General features: G+C 34.1%; 1 protein-coding gene across 1 annotated transcript in view; it reads left to right on the top strand.

Moving 5' to 3' along the window:
• The window catches only part of CCDC141 (coiled-coil domain containing 141), an 84,369-nt gene that overhangs the window by 17,024 nt on the left and 44,277 nt on the right, over positions 1–23,068 (top strand). The window contains exons 6-11 of the mRNA XM_083841090.1: positions 2,746–2,937; positions 5,061–5,169; positions 5,471–5,724; positions 10,211–10,330; positions 16,035–16,229; positions 20,217–20,389. Coding sequence (XP_083697216.1) covers positions 2,746–2,937; positions 5,061–5,169; positions 5,471–5,724; positions 10,211–10,330; positions 16,035–16,229; positions 20,217–20,389 — 1,043 coding nt within the window. The remainder of the gene's footprint in view (positions 1–2,745; positions 2,938–5,060; positions 5,170–5,470; positions 5,725–10,210; positions 10,331–16,034; positions 16,230–20,216; positions 20,390–23,068) is intronic.

Here is a 23,068-nt window from a genome sequence, read left to right as displayed (position 1 = left end):
GGGTCAATGCAAATATTGGGAGGTAGAGGAAGAAGAATGGATTTGCATATCTTACTAAACATTGTTATTTGGCTATGTTCTGCAAAATAAAAATACTACTTGTAAGGCTGAAAAAAACATGTATGGACCATAAAACTATACATGCAAACAGTGATTTTTCAGCTATCATGGTCAAATTCTAAATCGTACATTTCTGTAAATGGTCACAATAACTATGATGGGATTTAATAAAAAAAAAAAGTTTTATTTTTATTCATCGATTGATTTAGCTCACATAACCAATACTGAATTGAAAGTATTTGATGATATAGCATTCCATAATTGTTGCTCGGTTGAGAGATTCACAGACTATCCTCCTAACAAATGCCACCAAATTTGTGCTGGAAAAATGATTATTTGTGCAGAATCTACTACAGCAGTTTATATCTGTAAAAGAGATGCCCAGGAGCAACCTTGCATGGGTTATCCAAATGACTCTGCCATTGCTGTTTTAGCAGTGTTCTGGAGTTGTCAGTATAGGAATGGAATGCTTCATTCTGCCTGCTCATCCAACTCTCGATGCTTTTTTAATCTAGCATGAAGTTTTGCTGTCTCAAGAAAAACAGAAATGAACAATGTATGTTTTTGGTTAGGAAGGCTAAGATGTGATTCACTACACAACTTCTACTATTATTGTTGTCGTTGTTATTATTACTATTATTATTATTATTCAGAACACTTTTGGCTTGGGAAAAACTGTTGTATATTTTTAAAGAGCTATTTAAGTTAAACTCTGAGTGAATTGAACATTAGAAGACTTAACTGTAAGCCATTTTACCTGTAAAACATATTGTTCTTCCTTACCCCACACTCATTGCTGTACTGTCTTTGACAGTTTTCAAATATTTCTTAAACATGCTATACAAAGGTTAAAGCAAAGCACTTCCTTGGCCCCAGAGCCAAGGAAATATTTTTCTTCACTTCTCTTAATAATATATATTGTCTGAAAAACATTTCATCTGCTGTGCAGGGAGCATGGAGCTGGCAACACCTGCCACATAACTCCATTTCACACACTATTTTTTTAAAGACTAAATTTAATTTTAGTTTATGAATTCAAATTCAAATTGTACTGAAAGCATAAAGAGATCCAATTACCCTTTATTATATACCCTTTATTATATATTATATACTTAAATACGGGATAGGTAGCATCTGGGGGATTTATATATATATATCATTCATTATATATGTTGTTATATATTTATTATTTTTAGATATTTGTATGTATTGTTATATATACTATATATTATTTATACATATTATATACTTAAATACGGGATCTGGAGGATTTGATCTTGTACTATGAGGCTATTAGGAAAGGGATTCAGCAGAACAAAAAGAGCTAGTTTCACTGAGACATTAGAAAACAGTATTTCCCCTTCCTGGTATTCAGGAAATAAAATGGAACATTTGTATTGTTCTCTAAAACACTGGGTTTTTATTAGGTGCTCTTTATCATGGGTTTCTCACCAAACAGTAAGTGTACTTAATTTCATTAGTGCCATTCGTGCTGCTGCTAATAATGACTCTTCCACGTACTTCAGAAAAAAAAAGGTTTGCTTGGTGCCCATTTTGCCACTTATATGACAGATGCATCTTTCATATATCAAATTTTGGGTAAAGCCAACAAAAATTATCTAAATTCTTTTTAGTTATCAGTGTGTGAAGGTAAGTTAATTTCTTTCTATTTTTTTCAGTAAAAGAATAAAAAAATCCATATTTTTATACCACTCTTACAGTACTGCTTTTAGAAGCAGGTGATGACCCTCTTGAAGCTGACAGTTTGAACTGTCAAGAGATTTTTGAGTTTTTCAATTTCTTAGTCTTCATTATTCTGTGTCACGAGGGTGATTTATCATGGATTTTAATTTGCCTAATATAGATTTCTTTCCCCATTACAAATTCATGTGATAGTACTTGTAATAACAGCAGAAATTGACACTTTATTAAGTCATGCCTATGATGAAGACCTGAGATAGAAAAAAAAATAAAATACAACAAACATTAATCAATTTTCTTGATACTAAACATTTTAATATAAGCTGGAAATGGCCCAGCAGTTACCTTTGTCATGGTGAAATTAGCAAAGGGAATGAAACACAATAGAATGATTGTTTTGACCAGAGAATATAGATTATTTGGTGGCCAGCCTTGGCAATATGCAGTAAGCTGATCCTTGAAACTTTGCATGTATTTGGTGTTTTCTGGACAATGCATGCATGTGTTCAAACTACTCTTTTCTGGATAGCATTGAAGTAATTGCAGACTTATTAGTAAGTTACAAGATAAATTTTTAAAGCTTTGATTTTTTTTTTTCTTTCCCTTTTAATATCAGTAGAGCATGACGGCATATGGAAGAAGATCCAAAATATTTGTATTGCTACTACTTCCAGGAATATTCCTGTGCATAAGCAGATGTAAAAGTAAATGAGTCTAAATTTTAGAGAGAGAATGATAAATACTCTTAACACTTGTTTTCATATGAAATTTCATAAAAATGTCCCCTCTTAAGAACAGAAGTAATTCAGAAGTTCACAATGAAACAATCATTAACAGCTACACTCATATCTTTAGGAGCTGGAAATCGAGCATGAATGAGAGATTTGTGGGTAGTTTCAGACCGACTGAAAAAGTATCCTAATGCCAGTATCAGCACTGCATTTTAGGTTCTGTTTACAGAATTCTTTATCTTTTTCTTCTCAGGCTTTGGAAGCCCAAGTGTGGGACCTGCTGCATGAAGCAGACAAGGCTGCAGAGGAGAACAAAGACAAGAGTCAGGTGTATGATGCCATGGCAGAGACACTCGGAGATGCATGGGATGCCCTCATCATTATGTTAGAGAAGCGACAGACACTTCTGGAACTTACTTCAGTGTTCTTTGAAAATGCTCTGGAGGTTTGTTTTTAAATCAAATGTCTCTTGATTGGAAACCTCCCACGTCTTACAGAAACTCTTTCCATTGTATTTTTACTCTGTTATACATGTTAATGTTAATTAACATGTTAATGGTTTATTGCAGTCCTAAGGGTTGAAGTGATTAAGAAAATAATAATCTCTTGATGTATCCTTTCTTTTCCTCCTACTCTGTAGTTCAGGATGAAATGGAACAAAAATCACGTAGACTTAAAAAAAAAAAAATACCTTAGTCATGATTTCTCCAAGATTTGTACTTGACAGAAAAGTGACAGTGAAAAATGGAACTGGACCAAAACCTAAAATGCATAATTCAGTGGCTGTGGACATTCTCCAGAGTTTGTTTCATTCATTGTGATTCAAATTATTTGGCACTGGAACAGCTGAATTCTCAGATGTCTTCACTAACGATTATTAATGATTGGCCACAGAAGGTTTTACACTATAATATACTTACAGTTATTGTAATTATGCTTGCAAACTAAACATTAATCTAACTTTCCAGTCCTTTACTCAAGACTTCCATGTGCAGAAATACACAAAAAGATATTTGTGTGATTCCAGAAGACAGATTTCAGAATGTTGTTCTTTCCCCTGCTTATTCATTTCTCTGTATCTCTTACCCTAACTTGTCAAAGTGGTGATAATTTCTGTAGCTCCCTGCCTTCAATTTTCCTATAATCTCTGGAACTTATAATAATTGTTTAATAATTCACCTTTATAAATTTCCTTCTACAATGGCTAAGGGTTACATATAAATTACCAAAGCAATCATTCAAATGCTAACTGCCCCAAGAGCTCCAATGAAGGATCTATAAGATCAACAGACTACTAATTGTTGTGTCCTGGCCGTGTGTATTATATGAAGAAATGAGTACAAAGTCGATAAATAAATTCTGATATGATTCTATCATATTGATATGATTCTGATCATATTCTATATGATAAATTCTGTACCACAAAATGTTGACCTAGTGCAAATTAAATCCTTTAAGGGGTAGTCGAATTGTTCAAGCAACAGGCTTATATCATTAAAGCACAAGGCAGCAGCTGAATCGTAGCACAGATCATATCTGTTATGTACAGATGGAAAGAAAAAAAAAAACCAATATTGATTTAAATAGGAATAACTGAAACTTCTTATGGAAAGGCTTTTCTTTATATGACAACCAGTGATTATGGAAATCTTTTATTGTGATAGAACACAAACATTATCTCAAGAATTCTCTTTAATGAAAATCAGAAATCAAATCCCAAATGTTGATAACTAATACATTTCTTTTAGAGCAAGAGGGAAGGAAATCTGGAAAAATAGAAAAGGGAGAAAAAGCAGACAGTTTTTCATCTTCCTTAATTTCATCATGGGTTTCAATGTCTTTTATTACACTGAAATGCAAATATGAACTCTACTTGTTTCTTCATTCTTGAAATGAAGCAATAGAATTAATAAAGATTAGCTAAGATACATTATATGTGCCTAGACTCTGTCTGAGGTACTCATACATGAGTTGTGCCTACAAAGGTGCAAGTCAAAGAATTTCAATCCTATTTTTAATAGGATTTTATATTCCCAGTATAGGCAATTAATATGTTTACCATAATATTAGCTTAAATTTTCTACTTATTACTACCTTCAAAATATTGAATATTGTATCTGTCTGATGTTTCCCTCAAATGTTTCTTTCCATCAACATATTAACGTGGGAGATAATCTCTGGGCAACATGGGAAATAATTTCTGGGAAGGAGATCTAAGTTAAATGCTTAATTCCTGTTAAATGAGATTTTACTGAAAGTTTTAAAATTAACAGATTTTTCCGTAAAACTATATATTTAAAGTGTGTTTGAAGACTATATTGAAAAGATGATTGACATCAACCGAAACTCTAGTTTCAGAGCATTACAACTGAATTTTGGGTCCTCTTAATCAATGAGAACCTCAAAAGAAGATGTACTGAGAACCTGTATTTATCAGTCATTAAGAATGCTTTTTTCCAAGAACTTACAAATTATAATGATTTTGCCCTATAATACGGAAATTAGGATTGAGTTCTGTAAAAGACAGTTATATTGCATTTCCTCCCATCCTTTGTTTTCCTAATGCAGTTTGCTGTTAAAATTGACCAAGTTGAAGATTTCTTAAAAAATGCTCAAGAATTTGACAATATTGACACTTTGAGAGAACTCCTTCTGCAACAAGAGCATCACACAAAAGGTACAAACAATATTCTGCTCCTGGCAGTGTGAGTGTGTTCTGGCTCCTTGGATAGTTTTCCTTTTCCCCTGAATAATTTTTTGAAAAGCATCTCAGAACAAATATGAAAATGTTCCTTTTTTTTTTAATATGCTGCTGAAAGAATTTAACTATCTAGCAGTTTTTCTTGTGTTAAATGAAAATGTATTATGCTTGTGCATGTTAATAGGTATGCCATTTTAAAAATATTTGAGTAACATTTGAAAAATGCTGTTAGATTTACAAATTATTATTTTTTCCTTGTGAAATTCTTTTCTTACAGAGCTCTTGGAAAAGTCGCTTACACTTCTAAACAAAAGCCAAGAGCTAACTGAATTTATAGAAGGATTCAAATGTGAGGGGCCAAATGCAAATCCTGAGCTGATTCAGGGAGCCCATAGCAGCTGCTTGAAAATTGACAATCTCCTTGAACTGCTACAAGACAGGCGGCGGCAACTGGACAGATTTCTTAAACATCAGCGCCAAGGACTGGAGCAGGTTCTGCAAATTTTTTTGTGGCATCAACAAGAGAACAAGGTAAGACATAATAGTACGGCAAGCCACAGTTTAAAAAAAAATAAAATAAAACAATAAAAAAAATCAAGGACTGTTTCACAGTAAACTATTATAGAAAAGGAGCTTAAGTATATTTATTAGAGTAACATCCCTGGCTCTTTTTTTTTTTTCTTTTCTATGAGATCCTAACTTGAATATTTGACTTTATATATAACATCCTCATAATTTATTTTAATATGTTTAATGCCTTCAAAGCAGTATTTCCATAGCGTAAGTTTCTTCTGTATTATTTCTGAAAAATATATCCTTCTCTGAGTTATCAAATGTGGTGCTTCAAACCAAACTAGATTGCCTTCAAATCAGATTCCCAGCACAGCTAGCTAAATCATCTCTAGCTAAATGAGCTATAACAGCAACTGATAATAGCAATGACAGCTGCAGAAGGCTGTTTTTGGACTAGTCAGTTAAAGAGAAGATATAGTGTAGTTAGCAAATTGGTGTGAGTGAAAGTCTGACTGATTATTGTGTTCTTAGAGTCAAATCAAAAGTCTTTAGGTTTCTATATTGTTTAAAGGTTTTCCATGCCTGCAATCTTTCTTCTTTCTTCCAGCTTAGCTCCCATCTCTTACTGAATCTCTCAAATACATCTTGCTTTTGTACCTTACTTTCAAAGCCTAGGTATATCTGAATCTTACTCTTTCTTTTCCTCTTTCCAGTCCTACTGCCCTTTTCCTTTTCACTCTTCATCTCCCAGTGTTCAGATCAGATAACTTTTCTCTGTTTGTGATGTGCATTATTTGATAAACTTCTGCAACAGCAGACTCTTGCCTGTCATTTTCATTGAGAGACACCACAGACTTTACCAGAGAAAAGATACAGGGAGAGTCCTGCTCTGCCGCCATGTCTTTGGATAGTAAGCATGCTCTGAGAAGGGGGAACATATGCAAATTTAACTGCCAAAGTCTAATAAGATTAAAGCTGAGTTATTTTAAGTGTTTTGTTAATAGGTTTAAATTTTATATGGACCACAAACAGTACAGTTCTGATTGTAATGCCTCTGTATTCATTCCTTGCCTCCAAAATAGTTCCCCATTATATCAGTGGAAAACGCCAGCCTATGAACCATAATCCATTCTGTAGGCACCTGCTTTGCCTGTGAGGTTGCTTAAGCTGAGAAGCACCTTACTCAACAAACAAAACTACTTGCAGTTTTGCATAGAGACAACATAATTGTTACGGTATACAAGCAAACTGAAAGCCTTACTTCTGGAGCACTCAATATGAGTAGCTGCAAGAATTATTTAATGATTAGATAGAACAGATAAAAATAGTGTGGTCTTTATACAAATGCCCTAATCTCAATATCTAATTATAAAATAGCAGAAAAAAGCCCTTGATCTTATAGGCCTACATGGAAATAATGGAAAATGAATGACAATATGGGAGGCTTTATCCATTTCTATGCAAATCATTAAAAAATATCTAGTGCCTGCTTAGAGATGCATATTGCTGTTACTGTTTTTCATGGCTTTTTTTCTTTTTTCTTTTTTTTTTTCTCAGTATTACCACATAGCTATCGCATAAAAGAAAGATCTTAAGTTTAGTGAATTCTAATAAATTTACAACAGCAAGAATTGAACTTTCAGTATCAGTCTAACTCAGTAGATTGGAACCATGTTGTTTTTCATCTAGGATTAAAAAAAAAAAAATCCTTTGCATTAAAAAGTGTTAGATATAAATACAACTACCTCATAATCCCTGTGTTGTCCCATAGTATTCAAATACAGAGGAACACTCAAATGGAAGAATTTTTGCTATTGAAGAGTAAGAGATAAATATGTGCAGGGTGTTTTTTCTTTTTTTTTTTTTGACTCAAGCACACTTCTCAAAAACAATTCACATTGCCTGAGATGGTAAAGGCCACACAATTTCATGAAATTTGCCAAATGTTTCTACATGTCCTCATCATGCAAGGGCTAAATACTTGGGAGTAACCAAACAGCAGGTAGATAACCAGATAGGTATTTGGGAGCAACCAGACTGACCCTAATTTAGGCATAATTGAAAATACTGTGCAGTGAGTTGTGTGTGTATGCTTCCTTTTCCTTTCAGGTAGGTGCTCGTCTCACAAAGAGTAAGAATAAAAACAGTTATCTACTGGCAAGTTTTCTGGTTATCTGGAAAGAGGGACTAGTATTTAACTACCTGTTAGCTCGTATCTGCATCCAGTTTGAGGCTGGTATACACAAGGAGTGACAAATTCAAATAGTTTTTAGAATCATGCTTTTTGGAATATACTTGTGTTTAGCCATTCAATCATGATTCATTACCAATCAAGCCTAGTATAATGTCTGCATCTTGCACAAGTAATATATTCATATTTAAATACAAACACTGGAAAATTAACTTTTAGAGACTTTATGTATGTATGTCAATTAATTGTGAATACAGTAATTAATTGAGAATAGCTCATCCACATGAAAATATGATGCTTGCAGTTCAGCATTAGTATGTCAGAATATATTTTACAGGCTGCTCAAGTTCGAGCTCCCTGAATTAAGGTGTCAGACTTAATTTATGGTGTGTATACATGTGTGCTTTAATACATACTGGAAGAAAGGGAGTGAAAAACAAAGTTTCTCCTGATGTGAATAATTTTTAGAAAGAAAAGTGTGTTACTTAATTTCCCTTCACTACTGTATTTGTAGTCTCACACATAGTGTCTGATTGTACAAGAGCTTCAGCATGGCATGGGACAACATATGTGTGTATAAGCTTTGAATTAACATGTGTAAGAATTCCCCTCCTTAAAATACCCCCAGTTTCACAAGTGTACTGGGTGCACATGCCCTGGTCTGGAAGCCAGTGGCTGCAGGGCAGCCTCTGTGAGGAGAGTCCGGGGTGGCGCTGTGCCAGACACAGGTGGTTCTAGCAAGTTCCAAGGGCGCCATGGTGGGACTTGGCTGAGCTCTCCGTTAGCGAAGCTGTTGGTGCCTCAGTGAAAGCACAGTTAAGAAAGGAAAAAGGGCTACACCAGCAGGGTGAAGAGTGAGGGTGGGGAAAAAAACTGTGAGGAACAGCCCTGTGAACACCAAGGTCAGTGAAGAGGGGAGAAGAGGAGGAGAAGGAGGAGGTGGTCCCACAGGTCTCTGAGAAGGACACCTGCGGCCCATGGAGAGAAGCAAGCTGGGAGTAGGTACCCAAACTGTGGAGAGGGTGTATCAATTGAGTAATCCGTGACAGAACAGTAGCCACAGAGAGCCCATTTTGGAGCAGGGTGTCCTGACAGGAACTGCAGCCCCTGGAGATCTCATGCTGGAGGAGGATAAAAGTGTGAGGAGGAAGGAGCAGCAAAGAGCTGTTATGTACTGACCATAACTCCCTGCCCCCCCGTGCTGCTTTGTGAGGGGAGAGATGTAGAAGAATTGGGACTGAAGGAGTGAGGTTGAGCCTGGAGAAAAGGCTGGCATGGTGAAGAGGGGGAAAAAAGTGTTTTCATTTTTGTCATCGTTTCTCACCATCTAAATCTGAAACTGGCAACAAATTAAATGAATTTTCCTGATGTTGAGTCTGTTTTGCCAGTGATGGTAAGTTGATACCTTTATTTTTATTGAAGAGCTTTTTCATCCTGTTTTCTCCCCCCGTTCTGTGAAAAATCTGCTTCCAGAAAAAAAAATAAATCTTCTGTCAGTAAGTACACGTCTGGAGGATATGCTCAAGAAATTGAAGGCTTAGCAGCAAAATAAATTGTTTACCTTCCAAGCTCTGTTGAATAATTTGATAATTTGCTCATTTTTTTGTTTTTTTGTTTTTTTTTTTAGATGTGTTGGAAACATTTTCAGTTTTAAGGTTCTTTCATTCTTAGAATCCTTTAAATGTATTAAAAATAGCTTCTACATGAGCAGATAGGAAAAAATCTGGAGCGTGCTTTAAAAATACATAGTACCTGCAGTACAAAGTAATTCTGAGTATGCTATTCACGATTTAATTATGGTGGTGATTTTCCAGACTTTGAAAAAGAATGAAAGAAGTCTACTTGATACTACTATTTTAAAATGCAAAGCTTCACTCAGGAATTCTTGCCATGTGCTGTTTACCATGAAAGTGAGAGGTACCTAACATGAATCAAGTAGAAATAAATGCAAGTCATTCTGTGCAGTTTGCAATAGTTTAACTACTGAAAGTGTTTGCTGTAGACATTTGCTAAAGTCTACATCTGTGAGATGTAGGATTTTTTTTTCCTTTTGAAAGCTATTAAAGCTGTCTTGTTATATATATTCCAGTATGTGTTTATTTTGATCACAATCCTTTCATTATGTATTTATTAACTTTAAAATAATACAAATGCAAACATTTGAATAAAAGTATCAACATTAGGAATGAAAAATGAAAAGAATGAAAATTAGGGCTGCTTTTATAGATGAAACAGTGTTATACATATTCAAAGAATGGACAGACGTTTTTCAAGTCTTTCATTGACTGAGAATTCTTTATATTATTTATGTAGGTAACATCTTGGTACAAGAAGAACATCAGAGATTATGTACACAAGCAAAACCTAGGCTCGTCTTTATTGGAAAATGAAGAGTTACTTCAAGAACATAAAGAAATGGAAGTCAAAGTGAAAGTAAGAAATATGATAATTGAATAGTGAAGTAACTTTAAAAATAAATATCAAAACATGAACTCTTGAGTTTAATATATGAGTAGGTACTCGGTATGTGTACGTGTGGCATATATTTGTCTGAATTAGAATTTTTTTCTTTTTACTTCGTTTAACAAAAACCTCCATGTTTGCCAGTATTTTTCACATTTAAAACTTTAAAAGCTATTTACAAGGCAAAAGAAGAGTAATTCTTTATGTCGTTTAATTAGTTTTTCAATTTAGTGGCAATTTTCTAGACTGGTAGTTTACGCATTAAACAACATTGCAAAAATTAAAGAAAAACAATTTAATAAAATGTATTAAAATTAAAATTTTGATAGAATATAAAAAGGCAGCCACTACTACCATAATCCATTGTTACTGAACTGCGTATGTGGTTGAAACTGGTGCATATCCATTTATTTATTGGGTACGAAAGTAAATGAAATTTTATTTTCAATGTGAATATCAGTTTTCTAGAGAATAAATCTTTTATCGTGACTCATAAAAGCAAGATGGTATCTAAGAAAATGTTGATATCAAAAAAGTTTATTTTTATAATGTAAATTGCATATAGTTTAGAACATTTCTTTAGGTGCTCAATTGTGCTCTCATCAGGTAAGTGCTGTTGCTGGGTCAGGATAATTCATCATGATATCATTTCTAACAGTTGTGTTTGGATAACTCACATGACCACACAGCCTGTTTTCATCCAAAGACCATTCCTATAGAAACAAATACAGCATGTCAGAAAACAGATTTTCCTCATTTAGAGAAGTTTGTGTATGAAGAGCTAAATTCTGCTGCAATGCTCGCACAAGCAAAGCAGGAGAAAAGAAAAAAAAGGAAGCACACACAAAAAAAATATTACGTAAATGTGGTACAATTCCATGTTGTTTGGAAAATCTTGGAGCAGAAACTAAAAGTTTCTTTATTAAGAAGCCCATGAACTGCACTAGTGCTTTAAAATTTCTCTTCTACAATTTTACTGAGTAATTTTATTACCTCTGATTCTTCAAGGTAAAAGCAGACACCAATTTTTGCTGTATACATATTGAAAGCAATCTATTAAGCAATAGGAAAAATACAGTATCAGATTTTTCTGGTAACACAAAAACTACAGTTAGAATTGCCCTCCCTTCAGGAATCCCTTTAGTGTCTTATATTCTAAGTAAGAAGTAAACTGTTAATATTCTACATTAATTTCAAAGTGAAATGTAGTTTCCAGAAGTGTTCAGAAGTTGTATTAGATCAAACAGATAACTGTTTTATCAGTTCATGTGAGCAAACATGAAAACAGTTGTGAAGAACTTTTCAGTTTATGTGCAGGCATAACTCTGAGGAGGACCTTACACAATACTTGGCTAATTAATTAGTTACATGCTTTCTGTGGCTTGGTGATTGCTTAGAGCATAGCTGATGTCTGTTGTCATTTCTGTCTAGTTATCTAGATGATCTTGAGGTCTCTTCCAACCTAGAAATCTGTGATACTGTGTGATAGTTCCCTGATTCGATAAACTGTGAATGTTTCCAAAAAGCAATTAGTAGCTTTAAAATATTTTATTTATTGCACTGCAATAATAAAGGTAGATCTTGATTAGTGTCTTTCCCGTACTGTCTGAATGGCCACTACAATTTCTAATAACATTCTATCAGAAACAATAAGGACTGATAAAATAATCAATTTTGGGATTTCTGTATTAGGTCTTACAGTGGTGTAAATGCATCTTTTCAAGTAACATTTCATATGTATACTGTAGTTTTGAGAGTGTGGTGAAAAGTTGCTGTCATATAGACAAGTGTTAAGTGTTCCCATAGGGAGTAAGATAATGGAAAGTATTAGAACTGTGTTGTGAACGGTTTCAAACAGAAAATACACTTTCGTTTACTTGCATGTATTTTTGCATTAAGATTATCAGGGCACATGATTTGTTTAAATTGCTCAGAGGCAAGACTAAAAAGGATTTAGACTTTTGTTTGTGTGACTGGGCTGACAGAAGATAGGAGAATGGTTTATTACATTCTTAAGTTGGTATCTTCTCTTGACCTTGTTGAGGGGTGAAACCATTGAACGGTAGCACTATATTGTGCAATGATCAAGAGCAAAAACAATGATTCATAAATGGAGGAAAAATAAAACAAAACAGTACAATGCCACCCTCGCAAACATTAAATGGACCCCCTACACACTCTCACACCAGGTAAGATTTGAGAATAGAGGAGAGACAGATTGAAGGGAGAGTGATTCTAGTTCTTTCCGAGTTCATGTCTGGAATTCATATTTCAGTGGGACTATGCTGGTACTTTCTGTCACAGTTCTGTGGGTTGCTTGGCGTGGTAGGAAAGAACCGCTAGCAGCACTTTGTGGCCAAATAGCTTTAGAGATGAAGAAAAGGAGTAAAGAGTGCTGGAATCAGTTCCCCTTTTAATAAGGATTATTTGGAGATCACTTCTTTCCTGTATAATATATCTGCATGGTTATTGAGTCTGTCATAGCCGTCATAGGTAATAGCATGCTGTACCAATGTTTCAGGATAGTTCTTAATGGCAAAATTCAGTATCACCATCACTGACATTAACTATGTTTTTTGACATTTCATCCATCAGTTATAACCCTCTTGAAAAATACCTGATCAATCAAATAAGCTAGGAAGAGCTGTTTTTTGTTTTTTTTTTTTCATGCCAGATGGAATAGTGAAAGTAGTGAAAGTAAATGTTTAAAAGGCTTACTACTCTGAGGAAAAAAAAAGGAATAATGATATAAGCTAAGGAGACACATCGAATATAGGCATATACTGTGCATTGCATCTTCAGTAGGTCAGAGGAATTCATGCACATTTCTTGTCAAATAAAAAAGTCAAAGTAATAGTAGGCTTTGTGTTCTTTACAGGGGAAATGAGTAACAAGTATTTTAGTGCTGACAAACAGACTGTTACAAATTTAACATGTTGAATGCTGAAGTACAGAAAGAACAAGGATTTTTCTGCTGAGTTTGTATGTCCTTATTGACAGGAAGTATAGGCTTTTTATGTGTAGAAATCTTTCCTTACGAATAGAGAGCTGGAAGTACTAGAAATTCTCCAGCTATTTTATAGAAAGTTGAACTGGTTTTGAGTGGTGATCAAATAGCTTTTAGAGAGATGAAAATACTTTTAGAGTGTGAAAGGTTGTAATTTCCATACTTTAAAAAAAACCTATAAATTATTGCAATAAATTGTGTTATTTTATTTTGTTTTTAATGAGTGTGTGAGAAAGGTTATGAAAGAAGTTTGGCTGAGTATAAAAGAGACAGAGTTTAACCTTTGCTTCAAGATTATTTGAGAACTTCTATTGGGTAATATATACCCAATGGATTTTTGAATGTTTTTACAGTGAAATCCTCTTGCAACTCTACAAATTGGGTCATTTTCTTACAATTAGCCTTGCCTGCTGTAATGATGATTTACACGTTGCAATACACTGTAACAACTCAGAACTTTTTTCTGTTTTTCTTTATCTGCTTCTAAGCTAACTCTAGAAAATTTCCCTTTTTGTTCCATTAAAATATGCCTTTTTCATTCTTGCATGAAATATTTTTAATTATGATATGAATAGCATAAAAAATGAGAATGCACATATCCAACTGCACTTTCCTGGCCTTTTTTTAGTTTATTAGTCCCAGTTAAAAGCTCCCAACTGTAATGTTGTTTTCTAATTCTCATTAACATCTATATGTTTTAATGTGAACAAAGCTTTTTTGAATATGACCACAGAATACGTTTGGTACCACTCGTTCCAGTCACATGTGCTGGAAGATGGTGATGTTGTGGTGCTGATACAATTGTATGTCAGGAGTCCGATTTAACATGATTTGCTCATAACTAGGTCAATTAAAGTTGTGTGTATGGAGAGAGATCCTGTACTATTCCCAAAATAAGCACTTAAGGTAAACAGGAATAAATATAGCACATTAGACTATAATTAACCTCAAAAGCATCATTCTTGCTCAACATTACTTAGGTCAGAGAGACAATGAAAGAATTCTGTGAAAGGGGAGTTATGCATTAAGGAATACAGTGTATGATTTCACTTGATTAAAAGTGCAGACTGAAAATTATTGCATTTGGAATCCATATGTGGTCATTATTTTTTGTTTCAAATTAACATTAAAAAAATGAGTTTGCTACAGCTGTTTGTCAGTAACAGACAAAATGAAAATATTTAAAAAAAAATTTGCTTTCATTGTTTCCCCGATTAATCTCTCTTTATTTCTCTAGGAAAATAGAGGTGTTTGGTTCAGGTTCTTAAGGAATATTTATATAGAATTAGAGTGTTTTCTTGAAAAACGTGCAATTTCTTTGTGCACACTTCAGAGAGTTTGCATGGAAAAATCGCTCTCATACTTTTAGATATTTTTCTGTCTGATTTACCAGACATTTGATACAATTCTGTGGGATGAAATGCTAAGTGAATGTTTTAAAGTTTGTCTTATTTCAAAATACATTTAATTCATTACCAGAAAATGTGGAAGAAAGATGCTACCTAAGGCGTGGGAAATTGCAGGATAATAGCAGATGCTCCTTTTGTTTTGAATAGCATGATAAGACACCAATTCTAAGTACTGACAAACACAGCATGGTCAAAGTACATAATGCAAATGTTTTGGTATTTTATCATTTTCTTTATAAAAATGCAGCAAAATCAAATGACTAAAAACCAAAGCAGTAGTTGTAAGACAGGAAAAGGTGAAATTACTCTTAAAGTAAAACTCTTTTTCATATGATTAAACTCTTTTCTATACGGTTAAGTCATAACCTAAAAAAGATAATGGGACTGAATACTGTAATAGTATTTTTCATAGGTTTAGGGAAAAAAAAAAAAGTTTTGTGCATGAAGGCTTAATCCCTAATTTTTATGTATAATTTGGGTCAGAACACTAGAAGCACAAGTCAGTTCAGTGTGAGTAGTTGAAAAAAGAAATAGGAGTCAACATAGACAATCAGTTCTGATTAGATGCTTCCAACTGGTGCAATGTATACAAAGTATATGTAAACTTGTACTGATTCATCTGAATCCATTTTAAAGCACCTCAGTTTTAAAGGACCTACCTCAATTAAGTGTCAATAATGTTTTCGACTGTGGCTTGAATTCCAAATGATGGTCTTCCTTTCTAAAGTACCTTTCCTTCTGTCTGTCACTGCCACTAGGAAGGTTCAAGATCAGGTAAGGCTTTGAATGGACTTGTATTTTTGTCCATCAGGAAATCAGGGCAAATGTACAACTGAGAGTTTCAGGAGTGCTACCACACTTCACTGTAAAGGGGAAGTCATCTGATTTAATTGATTGCCAGACAGCTCTCAGCAAAAATTGTCTTACTGGAAGCAGCTATTACCCAGGCAATATTTTAATTTATTCTTTGATGAACAGTTGGTTTTAAGGGGATGTTTGTCATAAAAGTTTTTTTGGTTTTATGTTGTCCAGGCCATCTTGCCTGTGAAACTCTGTAAAAGAATGTAGGATGCGACCACTGACAGCTGTTACAAAAAACATAATTTGCTGAGAAATTCATCCTGGAAGAAATAGCTTCAAACAGTGATAAATTTCAGGCTTGTAAACACAATATATGTTTTCAAGTATTAATATGATCATTGTGCAGGTATATTGTTTTCCTATTGGTAGTTGATTAAAGCGGAATTTTTCCTATCAGGAATGGAACTCCACTGTGGAACAATTAGAGGCTGAAGCACTTAAGATTTTGCTTTCGGAGGACTACACAGAAAAAGAACATCTAAACCTCACAAATCAGAAAATCTGTCTGTTGCAAGAAGAAGTGTGCTGCCATATGGAAGAAAGGAAAGCCCTGCTACAAGAGGCCAATGACTTTTTTAATGCTGCTGGCAAGGTTGGTAAAAAGCCAAGCTTGTAATAATGTGATCATAACATTAGTGTACATTTGTGGGATGATAGATGTGAGATTATGCAAACAGTTTTCTAAACAATTTTGAATGGAGAATTGCTAATCTGATTACCCTTTAATATGATCTCTTTTCTGAAACTTCTATCCAAAATGGCAGATGTATTTTTAAGAAGCATTAAAAAAAATTATATTGAGAAGAACACTCAGTTTCCCAAAAAGGTATTTGGGAAACATAGTTTGCCAAAAAATGAATTTAAAGGTCATTGTCTCTGCCATGATATCAGCAAGCTGTATGAAGGGACAGAAGCTGTTCTATAATACTCAAACTATTACAGGCTAGTTAGGATACCAGAAATCGATTATCTTTATTCGCAGTGGTCTCCACAGGGGCTAATGTATAATCAGACATGAGGAAAATCAAGAACAATATACAATTACTCATATATGGCATACCATACAGTACATGGTCTATACATGACATAATAAAAAAGCGGTCAGTTAAGACACAAAACTCCCTTAATCAGAGTGCTAATGATGAGACAAGGCTCACACTTGGGGTCCTTGCTTGACACTGAGGTCAGCAAGATAATGTGTAGGTAGTAATTTCCATCACAGGTGTGCTCACCTGCAGACAGTGATTCAGGTTCCAGAATTAGACTCTTATAGCTCTCAGTGGAGAAGGCTAAGAAGGGGACCTACCTGTCTACTGAATTGCTTGTTTTGTGGAGGTTGTTTAGATACACGCAGCCTTAACTAGTATCTCTATTTAATTTTAAGTCATTTCCTAATCTTGTGTGTTGAAAATGGGTAAATTATTGTTGACAAAAAAATGAATATTTTAAAGCTAAATTTTTTGCTTCTCCACACATCAAGTCTAATAATAGTTACTTGTATGAAAAATATTTTCATAAATTTGGCCATTAATTTTTGTTACATCCTACCTGCAATCTTTTTTTCCCCTTAAAAGCTCATTATCATATTTGGATACTTTAATACAATTTAAGAATTCTGTTTGTTATTTCTATTTTTTTTATTAACTCTTATGTAAGCATGATAGGAATATTCTTGTAGAATTACTCTTCAAATCCCAATTCCAAAGCAAAAATACCATTTTTTTTCTTCAGTCATCTCCTGAAGTTGTTTTAGGATAGTAATTTTGTAGTCTAATGTGGGTTATATTTCTTCTGATATTTTTACTAGCTCAGGACTTAAGATTTTAAAATTATTTTTAAATGTTATTTGCAGCTAAAGATATAGAATTATTTTTTAAATTATATTGATTGAAGGGACAGCCCTTTTCATAGGTCTCCAGTTTAAAAAAAAAAAAAAAGTAGAACGGTCAAGAAAAAAGACTTTTTTTTTTAAATCACTCTATAGGAGTACAATACAATCAAGGAAGCACGTGTAGAAAGGAATAAAATAATTGACATAATGGAAATGACCTCACATTCAGCCAAGTAGAATTAAAATGGTGAAAGTGTCCTCTTATGTGGAAGCAAAATGAGTCCTCGGACACCACTGTCTTTGCTTCAAAATGCTCCTGGTTAAAATCTGAAATATTTACAGGCAGGTACACATGTTACTAGAAGTATATGCACTTGTAGTTCTTTTGAGCCTTTATTTTTTGAGAGACTAGATTGAATTTCAAATTAGTCTTCCAAAAAATAAAATGATCCACTGGCCAATTGCTCTTGGTATAAGAAAAATGGTTGTAATCCAGTTTCTAGTGGATGTGTGCTCATATAATAAAAATGAAAATTCTCTTTAAATGCTAATTTGAAACTTGAGACAGCTTGCACTGTCTTCTAGAAACTCATCAGAGGTGAAAATAAAATTGAATAAGACAATTTTTCCCCTTTCAAATACTACTTGAAAAATCTTTAACTTCCAGTTTCACCCCAAACTGTTAGAACACCAGTGTTGTTCTAGCATTTAAAATGCTGGGGAGGGAAGGAGGATGATGCAGTGTGTCTGCCAAATATACGATGAAAGTGTTTTCTGGTATTGCGTTCTAATATTAATATGCAACAATTTGTTAAATGAACTCTAATTTAGAGCAGAAGGATTAAGCAAGGAACCCTGTATCAGATTGGTGAGCTCTCTTTTTAAAAATGGTTTGTCAATTTTGTTGCCTTGATTTGGGGCATAAACCTTTTGAAACATGAGGTGTTTAGCCAGCAGTGCTGGACCAAGTACATGTTACACTAAAGTTACAGAAAACAAGGACTTGTAAACTTTTTGGAGATACTAAGTGCTTAGAATCTACTATCTGAAGATATCCCATAGTCCAATTGATTTGTAAGTCCTTTAGAGCCTTGAAAATCTGTTGCTGCATTTGAAAATTTTCTACTGCAAAGCAGGACCTCAAAATTAATGACCAGACTTAAAACATGAAAGCTATTTATTTCAATTTTACAATAAACCTGTTCTTGATGGGCACATACAGCAAGTAGTATTAGCTATGCAAACATTTTTCCAAACCTTTTTAGTTAGAAAACTAGTTAAAGTTCCCAATTTAAGGTGGCCAAAAACCAAGTGATCTTCTGTAATTTTCAAAGCATGTTCTTTGTAGATCACTTACAGAAGCTTTATAAGCAGATAATTTCCAGGGATAGCTCCAACAATAAACTTGATATATCTATTATATATGCTGAAAAAACAACCAGCAGCCTGCACTGATTTTTGTTTTGAGCACCAGGTGGGGCTCTAATCATGTGTCTTTTAACCTATATGTTCCTTCAGTATTTTTTTTATTAAACAACATGTAAACAATACTTAGTATTGAAATTATTTGTAGACCCTTGAAGTGACAAAGATCTTTTCCTCCAGCAACTATGATCTTTCTTGATCTCATTTACAATAAAGAAACAGAGAAGGTTAGGTGGAAACAGTGCAAAAACTCCTTGATAGTGAATCCCCTTCTAATTTGAACAGTGAGCTACATGAATATAGGTCTGTTGCTTTGAGAGCAAAGGTAGCATCTTTTCATAATACAGGGCTGTGCTTTGTGAAAGTACTTGATGAAGACAGGACTAGCTATTGTGTGTCTGCTCAGCATGCCGCTACTCCTGTTATGTGTAAGAGTGAATAAAACGGGATCTGCTACTCCTGTGGTGCACTGAAACTGAATTACTTTAGTTCAGAAAAGACACATTTTCTATTTATTATGAGGGCATATCTGAACCTTTGGACTGTTTACATGTAATGAACAAATAAGCGAAGCAGATTATTAGCTGTTTTGATGCTACTTTTCAGGTCGCTGGAAAGCATAATACTTGCATTGTGTTTGTGTTCATAATTTCTGGTGTGCATTTTGCCATTTCTATTTTTACTGAAATTACTGTTTACTAACTTTACTAATGGAGTATTTAAATGTTGCCTTCATTCAGCATTAAAAGGCAGGAGTTGTCTAAGAATACTTCTGTCACTTTCTTCTGTTATTTGAACGAGAACCTTCTTGCATTAAAGAAAAATGGAGAACAGGTATAAGAAAACAAAAGTGCATGTCTGCAAAATCAAAGACTGTTTTTAATAAAAATAGATTTAATTATAATTTATTTGTTTAATGTAAGTTTGATATATTTAAAACATTAAAAAAAATAACGGCGAAGCTCCTTGAGTGTGCTTCAACAAACCTTAGAGTGCTAACACTGTCAGTTGTATTACTATTGCTATTTTGGTTCTGCTTCAGTATCCAATTGGCCTATTTCTGAAAATTGAATAGTTTTAAATTCAAACTAATTATGATTTTGTATGCCCATACTTGCATGAACTTTTGCTGAATTATACCTCTTTTCTTCCGTGACCTGCAAAATCAATATCAGACCCTAAATTAAAATGTTGTTCTGAGAAATGGGGAAACTGAAGAAATGGGGAATGTTAATTGCCCATTGATCATCTGCTTATGTAAAAGAATTTATGCTTGCATTTTAAATAGAAATATTGACAACAGATTATTATTTTTTTTTCCAGGCACTTGATGCTCTTGAAGGTATTGAGAAATACCTTAGAATCGTTAATTCAGAAGGCTTAAGTCTGCCTGTCTTGGCAATGAAGTACAAGGAATTAAAGGAAGAAATTAAAGGCTGCACAGCAAGTACTTTGCGAAAAGGACAAACTTTAGTTCATAAAGCAGATTCTCACAGGTATTCCCTCCGTTTTTCATATTTGCTGTGTTTCTCCATATCTACCTGTTGCTTTATTACTGTACTAGTTAACTAAGTAAGCGTGGTTCTAAATGACCATTTCAGCCATACTTACCTTTCATATCTCGCTGCTGGCATTTATACAAACCAATCTATTTAACAAAAATGTTCAGGAACACTACATTCTACTTTAAGAGTGGTGTCAAGTAGTGCAATTGATGCAATAGGGCATGGTTCAGAAATAGTGGTTTAGTTAACACTTAAAAAAAAAATATGTAAAAGAAAATGTCAGCAGCTGCAAACTCTTCCTGCAGGCCAATGTAATCCTTTTAGACCTTTTTTTCTGCTTCTAAAGAAAAAAAAATATATATATGTATATTTTAATGTCTGCTTGCATCATAAAAATAGGCCCTGTTCTGAGAAAACAAACATAATATGACTTTTCAATGTTTCCCTGCTGTCATTAGACCTCATAGCACAAATATGAGTTTGCCATATATTTCAATGAGTAGTGCTAGTACTTCTGTGCATGTGGAACACTTTACATGCCTAGGTATGTGCAATAGGTAAGGATTACAATCATGGAATAATTTATATTGGCAAGGAACTTTGGAGATCATTTAGTGCAATTTCTTGTTCAAAACTTTCAGCTTAGCTCAGGTTACTCTGGGCCAGGGTTTGAATATCTCCAAGGACAGACTTCAGAGCCTCTTGGGCATCCTGTTTTAGTGCTTACGCCTTTTTCGTATGAAACATGTTTTCCTTTTATCTAGCCAAAATTTTTCTTGCTGCAACTTGTGAGCATTGCCTCTTGACCTTGTGCTGTACACCTCTGAAAAGACTCTGATCCTGCCTTTTGTGTAACCCCACTTCCTTATAGATAATGGAAGACAACATTTAGATCACCTCTTCACCTTCTTGTCTTTACTCTGCACAGTTCCGTCAGCTTGCCAATGTACATCATGTCCTCCAAGCCCCAACCATCTTGGTGGCCTCTGTTTAGTTCAGCTCAGTTCTGCTCCAGCTTGTCTATGTCTTTCTTGTACTGTGGGGACTCAAACTGGCCTCTAGATGCAGCTTCTTAAGCCCTTAATGGAGGGGAGTGACCTGCTGGCTAGGCTCTCCCCGATGCTAGTTTTCAATGCCACAATGATCCTGACTCACGGCCAATTTTTTGTACACCAAGACTGGGTTTCTTTTTTTTTTTTTTCCTCTCAATCCATAGCTTTTGGAGATACCCAGAATACTCCCAGCCAACTCATAAACCTAGTAATGGCTGAAGCAATGAGTTCTGTCTGCAAATGTGATAAAGTGTTTATATTCTAGAACAATAATTTCCCCCAGAAATATTCATGTTTTGAAAGAGGGAAGACAGAGGCCTTTGTCCTTGTCATGTATAAACTAGTATGCTGTCCATTAATACTGGCCAATATTTAGCCCAGAGATTAACCCAATGGGACAACAAGATTTGTATGAACAGCTGAGGGCCAAAGGAGGAATATTTGTACAGGAAACAGGACTCCTATGAAGACTAAATCCTGATACTATATTCTGTTCCCATTATTGTACAGTTCACTGATAGCCTTAACTGCCTTCAAAAACTTCCCTTTTCCTACTTCCCTAGGACTGGAAGTCCTGACAAATATGGGCAGGTGCCATTTGAAGGCAGTGAAATGGGTGAATCTGAAAAAATGTGATTACTTTCACAAAAAAACTGCTTTTCCATTGGACAGATGTTTATAGTAGTTGGACTGTGTTTAAGGATAGTGCACTGACTTCAGTGGCATAATTATAAAGCCAAATCACAGTATAAATGAAGACATAAGATTTTATTTCTGTATTATTTTCAAATCTTCTTAAAGCACATTACAACCCTATACTAAAGTTGGAATTAGATGATCTTTAAAGTCCCTTGCAACCCAAACCATTCTATGATTCTAAAAGATAATACCAAGTAAGCTAAAATACTGAAAATATTCACATTGGAAGAGGAACAGAAGAGCACAGAAGGCAATTCTTACAGTCCCTAGAGTGTTTCAAATGGAAATACTGATAAATTTGATTTTGAGCTCATATTTTAAAATAAAAGACATATTTAAACATATTTAACATTTTTAAATTAAAACAAGCTAGAAAAATGAGGGTGCAGCAAAAAGGTGTATTTATTAGCTCTCTGAGCCCTATCTGAAGCCAGTAGAAAATTTCCTTTATTTTTAGAGGACAAAGGAAGAAACCTTGCATAAGTACCTGTATAAAAATAAGTTTATGATGAAACTAAACTAATGAAAACCTTATTTTGAACATTTGTCTTACAAAAATTCTCATGATGATTAAATTTCGGTCGTAAATCAATTGATACATGGGTTTCTTTTTTATATCAGAACTTCAGGCCTTAATTGTATGCAGTAACTTTTTTTTTTTACAATTTGAAGAGGATTGCCTCAAGCATCAGATTATGAACTGCCTACCTGATATTAAATGTTATAAATTACAAGACAAACAATTGTTTTGTCATCTTTTCTTCTGTTAAAACATCATCCTTAAAAAAAAAAAAAAAAGTTGACTTAGAATGTATGAGACATTCTTTGTCTACCTAATGTAATAACACTGAAATACTTTAAAGTCCAAAGAAAACATATTTTTTTTAAAGTAGAAATTATATGTTGTATAATTTTGCTC

The sequence above is a fragment of the Anser anser genome, assembly GCF_964211835.1.
Source record: "Anser anser genome assembly, chromosome: 6".
Taxonomy (NCBI): Eukaryota; Metazoa; Chordata; class Aves; order Anseriformes; family Anatidae; genus Anser; species Anser anser.
Note: the sequence above shows the minus strand (reverse complement) of the source record. Positions and strands in the feature narration are given on the sequence as shown.